The sequence below is a fragment of the Geospiza fortis genome, unplaced genomic scaffold (assembly GCF_000277835.1).
Source record: "Geospiza fortis unplaced genomic scaffold, GeoFor_1.0 scaffold271, whole genome shotgun sequence".
NCBI lineage: Eukaryota > Metazoa > Chordata > Aves > Passeriformes > Thraupidae > Geospiza > Geospiza fortis.
In genome coordinates, this window is record NW_005054405.1 from 438254 (window position 1) to 450736 (window position 12483).

Sequence of the window (12483 nt, forward strand, 5' to 3'; positions counted from 1 at the left end):
GCCGGCCGTGCCATGGCGGAGGTGAAGGTGAAGCCGGAGGTGCCCGACCCCATGGACATCGAGAGCAGGTGCTGCGGGCGGCCGCAGGCAGGCAGGGGGTGGCTGTGTGGAGGCCACGAAGGGCGGGTTTTGGGGCCGGGGGCAGCAGGCGTGGCGGGGCATTGTCGTTCAAGGCCTGAGGGGAGTGGTTTGACGCCCGAGTGTTAATGAGGAGACAGATGCTGAAGGAGAGGATGGTTGGGGACACGGAGATTTTCTTTCTGGGAGGTGCTTAGAGGGCACTAGGGGTTGAGTCAGGTCACTTTCGGCTGTCCTGGGGTTTTTCTGGTCTTGGAAAGGGAAATGGTGCCCAGGGAGTTGGTGCCGAGCTGCCTGAAGAAGCAGTTAATGGATACTTTTCCCCCGAGTTGCTCCTGTCGCTCTCTCCCATCCTGTCTCCAGTGCTGTTTGGATGCAGCAGAACACGAGTTTTAAAGTAGCTTCTCTCCTCCTGCAGGATCCTTGAGCTGTGCCAGCAGTTCCCCCATGGCATCACGGACCAGGTGATCCAGAACGACATGCCTCACATGGAAGCCCAGCAGAGAGCTGTGGCCATCAACAGGCTGCTCTCCATGGTAGGGACAGCCCGCCTTCCTCATCTTCCTCAGCACATTCCTAACCACAAGGCTCATTAGGGATGGGGAGTTAATTAGCTGTAGGGGAAAGGAGGGATGTGTGCCCATGCTCTCGTAGGTGGGGGTGTTCTCTGAACCCCCCACGAAATCCCAAGCTTGTGGATTGCTCTGAAGGCACACAGGAACCTGCCAAACCTGTAAGAACCAAGGCTGTAACTGCAGGAAAGGATCAGCTGGCAATAAGAGAGTGAATATTAATTAATGCTGTTAATACACCTTACACCCTTAGGCTTGTCCAGCTGCTTTCCTCTTCAAAATAGGAAATAAGGACTTTGCCTGGCCACAAGCATGCAGAGCAGAACAATCTCTTTGCCAGCAATTTGCTTCTAAGAGTCACTGCCCATCAGAGCTGGCAGTTTTCCAGTGATGGCCACTTAGTAGAAAGCAGAACTTTGCTGCTGGAACTTGGAATTGTTCCAGAGCTCCACTGTGATTTGCCATGCAAATGAGTGCTTTGGTGGAAACTGAGAGCAAAGTGTACAAGAACTGGATGTCCCTTGAGCCATGGGAAAGTCAGGAGAAATAACAGGAATTGTGTAGATGTTGTGGGAAGGGTCAGGAACTGTTTGTTATTTCTGACAGCTGATGATAAGTGGAAATTTGTCAGGGGAAAAAAAATGTCCTCAAGGTTGTTATTGTTTCCAGTGGTTAGAAACGTTAGTTTTCATTTTTCTTTATTTAGTTGACATTAAACAAGGTTTTTATTTTAGAATTTCAGAATATTCTTCTAAAACACCTTCTGAAACAAGCAGTTTGAAGGGAAGTAAATGCATTGTGCCCATCTCTCCTAGGGGCAGCTGGACCTTCTGAGGAGCAGTGCAGGTCTCCTGTACAGGATCAAAGATTCCCAAAATGCAAGGTAAGCCTGTGTCTGCTGGGGAAGTATGTTGGGAACACAATTCTTGTTTAAAACACATCAGACTTGAATTCTTGTTTAAAACAAATACAACTTCTTTCAAATTTTAGACCTTTCAAAAATCCTGATGTCTGTCTTGTTTGACAGTAAAATGAAAGGTTCTGACAATCAAGAGAAGCTGGTTTACCAAATCATAGAGGATGCAGGCAACAAAGGTACTTTAAATTATCACTGTGAATGGTACTAACTGTTTGCTTATGGAACCATCCCTGTCCAAAGTCACAAATGCTTGCCCAGACAATACAAATATAAAATCTAATGCCCCATACCTGCTTGTTTTCCACCAATCCCTTCTGTCCACTCCTTCCCTTTTGCTGGGAGTGGCAGGCAAGCAACCCAAGCAGTGTTCTGATGTGACTTTTGCTTGGTATGTATGGAAAAAAATGGTTTCTTCTATTTATTTCTGTTCACTTCTCTGTTTTTTAACAGGTATTTGGAGCAGGGACATTCGGTACAAAAGCAATCTGCCTTTAACAGAGATCAACAAGATACTGAAAAACTTGGAAAGCAAGAAATTAATTAAAGCAGTTAAATCTGTGGCAGTGAGTATTTTGTGACCTTTTTAAACAATTTCAAACAGCTGCTGCATGCTTTGTGTGCTTTTAACAGGGGCCTGGGGGCAGAGAAAGCTGAAGGCAAAATGAGTTTTCTCTTTGACTGTGTACCAGTGTTTGACTCTGTGCCTTTAGTGTGCAGGTTTGAGGTGCAACAGATTCGGGCTCCACAGGTCAGCTTCTTGCTGTCTGTCTGCAGTTACCTGGTTCTTCCTGGGTCTGGTAAAGCAGATGGGGGTAGAGAAGTTGGACACAGCAAAGCAGTAGCTTTTTTGTGTTTATGTGAAAGATGCTGGCTTCATCTGGTCTGTTATAAAATGATTAGGAATCGAAATGGGTTGATCTTCTCTTTTTCTCTGTGTTACCTGAGAGTCAAACAGGTTGAGGATAGCTGGAGTCAGGTATAGGAGTAACAAACCTCTTCTGCAGATTATCTGCTTATATATCCCTTCCTTATGAAGGAGGGACATGTTGTTGAGAGCTGTACCTTTCCCTCCCCCAGGCATCCAAGAAGAAGGTCTACATGCTGTACAACCTGCAGCCCGACCGCTCCGTCACTGGAGGGGCCTGGTACAGTGACCAGGACTTCGAGTCTGAGTTTGTGGAGGTGTTAAATCAACAGTGCTTTAAGTTTCTGCAGAGCAAGGTGAGTGCCTAAGTCACCTGCCAGGTGCCAGGCAAGGCTTTGGTTTTCCATAGGTGTTGGCCATTATTGCAGCTAGATTGGCAAATCCATACTGGACTATTATTTTTGTCACAGTAGGTGTGATGGTGTTGCACTTAATGATGGATATTTTTACACTCTGGACAAGGAGGGAAGGCTTTTATCTCTGATGTCCAATGACAAACTGTCCTAGGTGACCCAAAATTGTGTATTCCTAAGACCCAGCAACCCGGGAAAGAGGAACTCGTGTGTTTTATCCTGGAAGGGGGGGTGCAGGATCCCTTTAAAACTAGAAATGGACACGAGGGGAACACCTGGAGCGGGTCTTCAAGTCATACCTGATGTGAAAAATGCCAGTCACTTGTTTTTAAAATTTTAAAAGTTTAATAGTCATAAAATTATTATTAAAGTAGTGATATAATTAGAGTAATAAAAATCTGGACAGTTAGGATTTAGGACAAGATGAGACAACAGAAACAAAGAGTTATGGACAGTCCGGGTACCTCTTTCTGGGCAAAATAAGCCCGAAAAAGGACACACGTTAACAGAGGATTAACCCTTAAAAGCAACAGCCTATTGAATATTCATACACCTCACACATGATGCATAAATTCCATTCAAACACAGGATTCTGTCTGGTCAGTGTCAACTTCTTCCTCTGAATCCTGACAGCATCTTCAGGGCTGAAGCAAGGCAGGAAGAACCCAATGAGAGAGCAAGAAATTCTTTTTCTTTGAAAGATTTAGGTGTCCTGTGGCTGCTATCTCAGTGCAAGTCCTCTCTTTAAAAAAAGTATCTTACATAGCATAGTTTCTATTTTAACATTGTTATAACCTAAAACTATATTTAACACACTCCTTAAGAAAATTAATACAGCATAACTTTCTAACATAACACATATAATATTCATTTTAATATTTGCAAAAAGCCAATCATAAAATATGCATTCTTCATACCCAAGAAGCTGCATTTTGCAGTCCAGACCTGCACCAGAGGGAATTTTGCACTACCTTTTCCAGCTGAGGAGGAGTCAGACTCTCTCTCCACGATTTTCCAGCCACCTGCTGTTTGTTTGTTGAGGAGGGGGCAGACCTGCAACTTGCCAGGAAGGTTTTTCCAGTGTTTTTGGCAGCATTGGAGCCTTTTGGCCAAAAATTTTTGTCCAGATTTTGTTTTGTCCCTGTACCCCTGTGATTGTTGTTTGTGGAAGCTCTGGAACCATGGAGGCTGCTGTCTTTTATTTGATATTTTTTCCCTTCTGTCTTCTCCCATTTTGTCTCTTATTGGTGGAAGGAGATTACTCATTTTGGAGTCTCCACCCCATATAATTGTCTTAAACTAAGACACAAACCAAGCAGCAGAGACCACAGGTCCAAAAAATCTAGGAAAAGTCACTGTGGTTTCTGCAGAGCACCTCGTTTCTGAGAGGGTGTAAGGCAGCAGTCAGTCAGGTAGCTTTGCCTTGAACACAATTGCCCCTCATCTAAATTGTCCCTGGTTCATTAAATATGTCTGCAGATTCTAGCATTTGTCTATTCCATTACAATATATTTTGAGTTGGCTCTAGGTACAGCAGAACCTTTGTTTTTGTCAACAAAATGCCAGATGCTGGTATTCCTTCATATTAATCTGAATTACAGTATAAATTTCATGTCATTTATTATAAAATTATATTTGATTGTGCACTGCATTGTCTCACATACAGCAGTTTTAAGAATGTGGCTTTAAATGCTAAATGTGTCCCAGTAATGGAAAACAAGTTTTGTTTTTGAGTCTGCCTGAAACTGAACCATGAAGGAGGCTCCTGGCAGTGAGTGCTGACTCTAACCAACCTTTGCTTTTTCTCAGGCAGAGGCAGCTCGAGACAGCAAACAGAACCCCATGATACAGAGGAACAGCTCGTTTGCCTCATCCCACGAGGTGTGGAAATACATCTGTGAGCTGGGCATCAGTAAGGTCAGAACAGATTTATCACACTGTTGTTCAAATTGTCAGTGCATGATGAGCTCTAGGAGCTGGTTACTGCAAACTTGCTGAAGGTGTCATAAGTGTCTTAGCACCCCACAGCTTGTGTAGTGGGGGTGAGCTTTGTGGCTTCATTGCTTCTTTGGGAGGGTCATTGATACTGCCTGGCATACCAGGATAGCTTGTGCACGTGGGTTTTCAGAAATGTGTAAAAGAATTAGCATTCACATCCTTGTTAACTGTCTCAGCTGGTTTAGATTTCATCATTTCTCTTAAGTTTACATATGCACTTCAAGGAATTTTAGGGGAAGGGGAAAAAAGAAGGGGAGAAATACCCCACAATTACTGGTCACCATCAACAAGTATATCTTTAGCAGTCTGTTTCTTCTTTCACAATTGTTTTCCTGCAAAACTGGAACTGTATTGTGCTAGGCTGATGGAGACATCTCAGGTGCACAGGGAAGTTCTTTTTGGTAGGACCAAGGCTAGTGCAAATCAGAAATGCTCAGGAGGTAGGAGGCATTAGTATTTGCTTTTCTTTTTGCATCTGCACAACTCCATAAAGTTCCCAGTGAGACTGGTGTCTTTTTCTGGGCTAGGTTAGAACTCTATGGATTTGTTACTCATGGTGTTTGCTCCTTTCCTCCTTGCAGCACTCACTGGCACACATCTTTCCTAACATCTATTTCACAAATTGTTTCTTAGGTAGAGTTGTCAATGGAAGACATTGAGACCATTTTGAACACTCTGATCTATGATGGCAAAGTGGAGATGACCATTATTGCTGCCAAGGAGGGGACAGTGGGCAGCGTGGACGGGCAGATGAGGCTGTACAGAGCTGTCAGTCCTCTCATCCAGCCCACTGGATTGGTCAGGACACCCTGTGGACTCTGCCCTGTGAGTAATTAGTTCTGTGTATCATTAGTGGTGCATGCAGCTCTTGAGCACAGGCCTGCAGTGGCCAGATGGCACAGGGCAAGTTCTGCCCACGAGTCAGCCTTGGGGCTGAGCCAGCTGTGCTTCAAAGCTGCCTGTGAGGAACAGGTTCTGTATTTGGTCTGAACACCTGCTCTGCCAGGTGTTCCCCACTTCCAGCCTGTCTCTTTACTGGACTCTATGTGAAGATGCTGTCAAGTATAGCCTGTTCCAAATTATTATATTTCTGATCCCAGGTTTGCCTGTGTTTTCACCAAGCTAAATGATTTCTGTCTAGCTTTTGGTCTCTACTCCCTAGTCTCCTTTACCTCCCTGTAGGTAAAACTTGCCAGCATGTCCCTTTGTAGTGGGATCTGTTTCTCTCTTCTCCTTCAGAGCTGCCATAAAACTTCCTAGGTTTTGGCCTCTGTTAGACTAATGCTGATCTACTGGGAAAAAGCAGAAAACATGGGAGCATGTTACACACAGCAAGCACCATCCAACTGGAAGTAATTACTCTGCTGACACAGGGCTTTCTTTTGCAGGTTTTTGATGATTGTCATGAAGGTGGTGAGATTTCTCCATCAAACTGTATTTATATGACAGAGTGGTTGGAGTTTTAAAGTGAAAGGAAGCTGTAAACTGGATTCATCCTTCACAGCCAAGGTGACAAAGCACTTTGCTTTTTTTAAAAGCGGACTTCTAAATTTGTAAGCAACTTCAGGACGTGGAGTGACAAACTAGCCATGTGGCAGTTGTGTGAACTATCCTGGGAGTGGACTGGAAGTGGAGTCAGTGCTGAAGATCAAGGCTGAAGTGGAAATGTAGATCCATTCTTCAGTCAAAACTGGAGATGGCAACTAAGGTGGTTAATAAAACAGATTTCTAAGCAACAGTACAAAATAAAGTTCAAACAAGGTTGAGACATTTTAGTCTTAACATTTATCAGTCCCTCACAGCTGATCAGAAAAACTTGTAACAAGTGGTACCAAGAATGAGATCCCAAATTTTGCTTTCAGATTAATGCTACTGATAGATTCTTAAGTTCTAAACCTGACACTTTTCTCCCACGATAGCTTCCATCTAATTGAAGATTCTGAATCTGATGTGGGAAAGATTCTGAATTTGTCAAACAGACACTGAATATGTCAAACACTTACTGGTTCTTTATTATCTTTCTTACCTGCTTATTTATCATTAAACCCCTGATTTTTCTTATGTACATCTCTGCTTCATTTCCTGTATTGCTGCCTGCTGTATTTATTCCTTCATCATCAAAACTCTGGTGGTGTTTTCTGCAGCTGTGTCACATAACTGGATGTCTCCACTGAAATTTTGAGTAGAGGTGTTCTGGGAAGATATGTTTTCCACAAGAGAAAGGGTTCCTCTGGCCTGATGATACAGAGAAAATTTTTATAGATTCCAGCATCCAGAGTGGCAGAGGGGTGGAATGGCACACGAGGAGGCAGGGTGGGGTGCACAGGGGCTGTGCACAGAGAGGCTGGCCCCTACATCACTTGCTGCCTGTGCCTTCAGCTGCCTCTGGCCAGGCTGGATCTCTCCACAATTACTCAGTATCTTCACAACGGTCTCCCAGCACTGGGGAGCAATCAGGGGGTCAAGCACAACACAGGGCTTGTTGCACCTGGCTATTTTCAAATGTGCCTGGCTCAAAATAAGCCTTCTGGACACTGTGTTGGGAGGGTGTTGGGGGAAAGCACCTCTGTGGCTGAGTTAGCAGCATCCTGGGTAACCTGACAGAGGGTTAATGTAGATTTTGGAACAGTTTACCTCATAAAGGTAAGAGATTTTACATCAGCATTTTCAATATTGTCCAGGAGTTTGCACTTTCTAAAAGCAGTCTGGATCACATACGAAAGTGACCCATTCAAATCTTGCTTGATTTCTGTTTCCCTTCTTACAGAGTGGATGGAGGACAGAGGCTAATGAGGGTGCTGTGTGAAAAATACAAAAGCCTCCCATGGTTCCTGTCCCATGCAGGGAGGGTTTGGATGCAGAGAGAAAGGCTCCTTGTGTGGGAGCAGTTAGGTGTGTACTGGAGCACACAATGAGCACTGATAAGCTGGCAAGTCCATGGAAGGGCTCTGATTGTCCCAGTGAGGTGAGCACTGCCAGCAGGCTCTCCTTCTGCTGCAGTGTTGTCTCCAGGTGAAAGGGATGCATATCTCTACAGAGGCAGAAGGGCTCTGAGGAAAGAGATGGGGTGAAATGATTGGAGCTTTGTTATTCCTCTGCCCCCTTTAACCACTCAGCACAGAGAAGCCAAGGGGAAAACGCTGCTCTCTTCCCTGGAAGGAGCCTTGGATCAGACATTCTTTATTCCACCCAAGGTAATTTCATTGAGATCTGGGGCTGGGTTGTCTTTGTCTTCCTGTCTTCAAAGGGGACCTGACACAATGGGGTCCTGAGCCTGCTGCTGCAGAGATAACACAATGTTTGTGCTCCACTGCAGCTAGTAGATAACTTCCAGGGAAACAACAGGGCTTTATCATGCAGGTATGTCACTTTATGCTCTATAATCACATTCATTGGCAATAAGAAAAAGGAGAGAAGGCTTCTCCTCAGTGAACAGCTTTAGGAAGTAGATAGATAGTTTATTAAGCTCTTTAAATTTTGGCATTGGGTTTGTCTGGCTTAGATGACCTTTGTGGTATCTGAAACTTCTTAGCATTGAAGCTGTAACAAGCCTTCTCAGATTTGGGGAAAAGCGCCTATAAGGGAAAAGCAATTTCAATTTGGTTTCTTACAGATAGCAATCTGTCTGATCTATTTCTATATGAATCAGAGGAATGATCTTTCTGTCACTCTGGTTCTTCATGAACCTGGCTGATCTGTCAGCCTGACATTCTTATCTGAGAAGGGAGTAAATGCTAAGAGGTAGCATTAATAGTGTCCTGGGTTTTGTCAATCTTTTCCTTGGCAAAGCTGTCCCTACTCCAAACTGGTATGAAATGTAATGTTTTGAGGAAGCTACTACAGTAGCTCCAGTACTCAATATGAAAACACTTATGTGTAGAAAGCTGAATTATCCCTTAAAACATGGATGACAAATAGGAAGCATGATATGCTCATTTATTTTCGCAGGCTCATACATGAGGTCAGAGTGCAGCTGCTGCAGGACCATGAGATCCCTCCTGAGATGGAGAGAGCTCATCCTTGTTTTCATGAGCCCTGATACTGCTGCCAACCCTCTTTTGAGTGGTTTCCTCACTAGAAGTAGCCAGCAGTCCGAAGGCAAGTTGGAGGGTGGGCACACCAGATGCCACACGGGATCGAGGGCAAAATTGTGTTTTAATTCCAAGACAAACATTAACCACGGTAGCTGGCTGCATTGAGAATTGACAGTGTGCAGCTGACAGCTATTGCCTGGCATGTGTAGCATTTACACTCCAAAGTTTAAAACATGAGGATGAATGGCACACTTGAGGCTTTGGTAGTGAAAACATTTTCCTCGTGGCTGAGTGGCTGTTCAGTTTTTTTCCTGGGTTTGGTTGTTTGGCCGCGGGTTTTGAATTTTTACTTTGACGGTAACTGACCCCCTGGAGATATGATGGTAATTGCTGTTCCTCTGGTGCTGTTAGAGCACCATCTCCTGTCTCTTCCTGGGATGGCTCCCCCAGGGCTCCAACAGGGAAAAAGCTCAGATTTAAGCTATACTAATTTCTTTTTTTGCCTCCATATGCAGAGCAGATTTTGGGGAGAAGCTGTAGTGAGTGGAGACAACTGGGTCTCCTATTGCTGCTAAACACTTGATGCTTTGAAACAGGGTATAGACACCTCAAACAGAGCTGTCCTCTGCCACACACAGACCACCTTTCCCTCCTCTTGCTCTGCTTGGCTGGGACTTTCTGTCATTTCACCTGTAAGAAATGCATGGCTAGGCCCTCCTCAGGCACGCTGAGCCCAGCTTAGCTTGCAGCTTGGAGGAGACTAAAAGGTATTGTGACAAGCTCCACAGGTGGTGTCCAAGTTCTTGTTGAAAATATTCACTTCCACCATGAGAAAGCTGGTCATTGCACTTTGCTCACTCTTCACGAGGTCTTCTGGGGAATGGGGAAGACAGGAACCAGAGCTCAAAGCTCTCTTCTCTTTCAGCTGTTAAACACAAACCAAGTTGGGGCTCGTACAGGCAGCCTGTGGTGTTCTCCTTTCTCCCACTTTTTGAGCAAGCTTGTGCTTCTTTCAGGAAATGCTTTGGGGAAAGCTTTTACTTGGGTTATTTGTTCCACAGACAAAGGGCTTTAAGATTGTGTTCTTCTTCCAAACTGCTTTGGTTCAACCCAGCAGACAGGTAAACACCACACAGGTGTTCCCTTACTTCTTCCCCAGTGGGATAGGAGAGACAATTGTAAAAAAAAAAGGAAAGCTTGTAGGTTCAGATGAACACTGTTTAACAGGGCAGAAAAGGAAGGGAAAATAATGGTAAGAGATTATATAAATCATGTGATGAACAATACAGCTGCTCCTCCTCTTGCTGACCATTGCCCAAGGAGTGCCAGAGCAGTGGGCTGGAAACCAGCAGCCAGCTCTCCCCGGTTTTATTGTTCAGCATGACACCATATGATATGGAATAAGGAATATCCCTTGAGCCACTGGGGATCAGTTATCCTGCCTCTGTCCCCTTCCAAATTATTGTGCATCCCCAGCTTCCTGGCTGGCAGGAAGAACCTGAAAAGTCCTTGACTTAGCATAAGAATCGCTCAGCAAGAATTAAATTATCAGGGTGTTATCAACATCTTCCTAATCCTAAATCAAAAAATGCAGCACTAAACCAGGTCAGAGAGAGGAAAATTAACTATAAATCAAAAAATGCAGCACTAAACCAGCTCAGAGAGAGGAAAATTAACTCTGAAAGCTGAAAGCAGGACACAAACTCACAACAGTTGCTCAATATTTTAGTTAATCTAATGTTTGCAGGGGGGTGCAATGTGGCCTTGAAGCCCTGGGTCCCGGTAAGACTCTTTGCTGTTGAGATGTGGCAGTGGGAGGAAGATGTAAACAAACAGGCAACTTCAGAAAACCAGATTTGCCTCCTACTCGGAGAGCCAGTCCTGGGCTGAGAATGTTAGTCCTACACCTGACAATGTTAGCAATACTAGTAATTTGAAATTTACACACTTTAGCATACACACATCAGTAATATGCTTCTACTTTTTTATTCACGCTGTATTTGGGATGTCAGGAAGCTGGGAAGGCAAAACTAAAGTTCATCTCCGACAGCATTTCATTTTTGCTTTGTTTTGGACGTGGAACTGTACTCTGCACATTCCAAGCACAGATTTCTGTTGAATTTAGAAGAAAGAAAACAGGAAAAAAAAAAAACCCAGAGCTGGACATGGGTGAGTAGACTTGATCACAGGGCAATAATTTCCTTTAAGCAATGGTGGAGGGATGCCCCCATGGAAGCCTGGGGATATTTGTAAGCTGACTACTGCTTGAATGTAAGGCAAACACCCAAACTATTAGAAGCAGACTGAGGTATTTCACTGCAATGCCTTTGCACCTCGAATATGTGTGAAAGTCTGCAGGATTCAGGAATGGATTTGCATCCATGCATTCAGATAGGATAAATACCACTTGCATGGCATCACAAAAAGCTGCAGGGTTGGATTGCTGTCTTGGGCTCACAAGGAAAAGGCCCTACCTCCTTGGCTTTGGAAAGAGTCTGGGAAGCAACACAAGATGGAAGCAATGAAAGAGGGACACATATTTGCCTAATTTCAAGGCAGAGACAAATTCTTGGGGCGAGTCAGATGTGCCAAACCTCTACCTCATACCCACAGGCTCCCTGAAAATTGTGTCCAGCCCTGGAGCTCTCCTCTCAGAGGGTCTGGGCACTGCAGGGGTCTCCCCACTAGGCTGGGGTACAGATTTCCTGGCAGAATGGTGAACTGCTGTGGCCTTGAGCAGATGTGGGGGTAAAGCTCAGTTAGGAAACAGAGCTGGAGGAAAATCAATGGATTGTCCCTGCCTTGCTGCTGGAATGGAATGGCCTCACGACTCTGCCCAGCGTGCCCAGGGACAGAACCCTTGGCCCAAGAGAGGAGCTAGGAACTGAGACAAAGGTGAGACTGTGTGAGGCTCGCAGTTTATTTCTTTAAAAAGTGTCTGGGTGTTATTGGTGCAGCATTACTCATAACCCCTTCCCAGTGTGAAAAAAGCCAATTTTAAAATTTTAAAAGTTTAATAGTAATAAAATGGTTATAAAAATAGTAATACAATTAGAGTAAAAATAATTTGGACAATTTGAATTAGGACAATATGAGAAAACAGAAACAAAGAGTTACGGACAAGTTCCAGGTACCTCTCTCTGGGCAAAATAAGCCCGAAAGAGGACCCACGTTAACAGAGGATTAACCCTTAAAAGCAACAGCCTGTTGCATATTCATACACCTCATACATGATGCATAAATTCCATTCAAACACAGGATTCTGTCTGGTCAGTGTCAGCTTCTTCCTCTGAATCCTGATAGTGTCTTCAAGCCTCAGCAAGGCAGGAAGAAGTTCATTTCTTCTGATAAGAGAGCAATAAATTCTTTTTCTCTGGAAGATTTAGGTGTCCTGCGGCTGCTCGCTGTAAGTCCTTTCTTTAAAAAAGCATCTTACATAGCATAGTTTCTATTTTAACATTTTGTTATAACCTAAAACTATATTTAACACACTACTTAAGAGAATTAATACAGCGTAACTTTCTAACACAACACATATAATATTCATTTCAATATTTGCGAAAAGCCAATCACAAAATACGCATTTTTTCCCACCAGGAAGTTC

At 44.1% G+C, this 12483-nt stretch overlaps 1 protein-coding gene across 1 annotated transcript; it reads left to right on the top strand.

Moving 5' to 3' along the window:
* The first annotated feature begins 6 nt into the window (after positions 1 to 6).
* Positions 7 to 6910, top strand: POLR3F (RNA polymerase III subunit F). The gene is made up of 9 exons (XM_005426205.2): positions 7 to 68; positions 497 to 614; positions 1466 to 1533; positions 1678 to 1745; positions 2020 to 2132; positions 2647 to 2790; positions 4657 to 4764; positions 5479 to 5670; positions 6234 to 6910. The coding sequence occupies exons 1-9, from the start codon at positions 13 to 15 to the stop codon at positions 6309 to 6311; spliced, it is 945 nt and encodes a 314-aa protein (XP_005426262.1). The 5' UTR covers positions 7 to 12; the 3' UTR covers positions 6312 to 6910.
* Positions 6911 to 12483: the final 5573 nt, after the last annotated feature.

Coding starts and splice junctions, on each gene's coding strand:
- POLR3F (XM_005426205.2), top strand. CDS start 13: ATGGCGGAGGTGAAGGTGAAGCCGGAGGTGCCCGACCCCATGGACATC. Junction 2,133..2,646: donor AAGCAGTTAAATCTGTGGCA/GTGAGTATTTTG, acceptor TCCCTCCCCCAG/GCATCCAAGAAGAAGGTCTA. Junction 4,765..5,478: donor GTGAGCTGGGCATCAGTAAG/GTCAGAACAGAT, acceptor ATTGTTTCTTAG/GTAGAGTTGTCAATGGAAGA.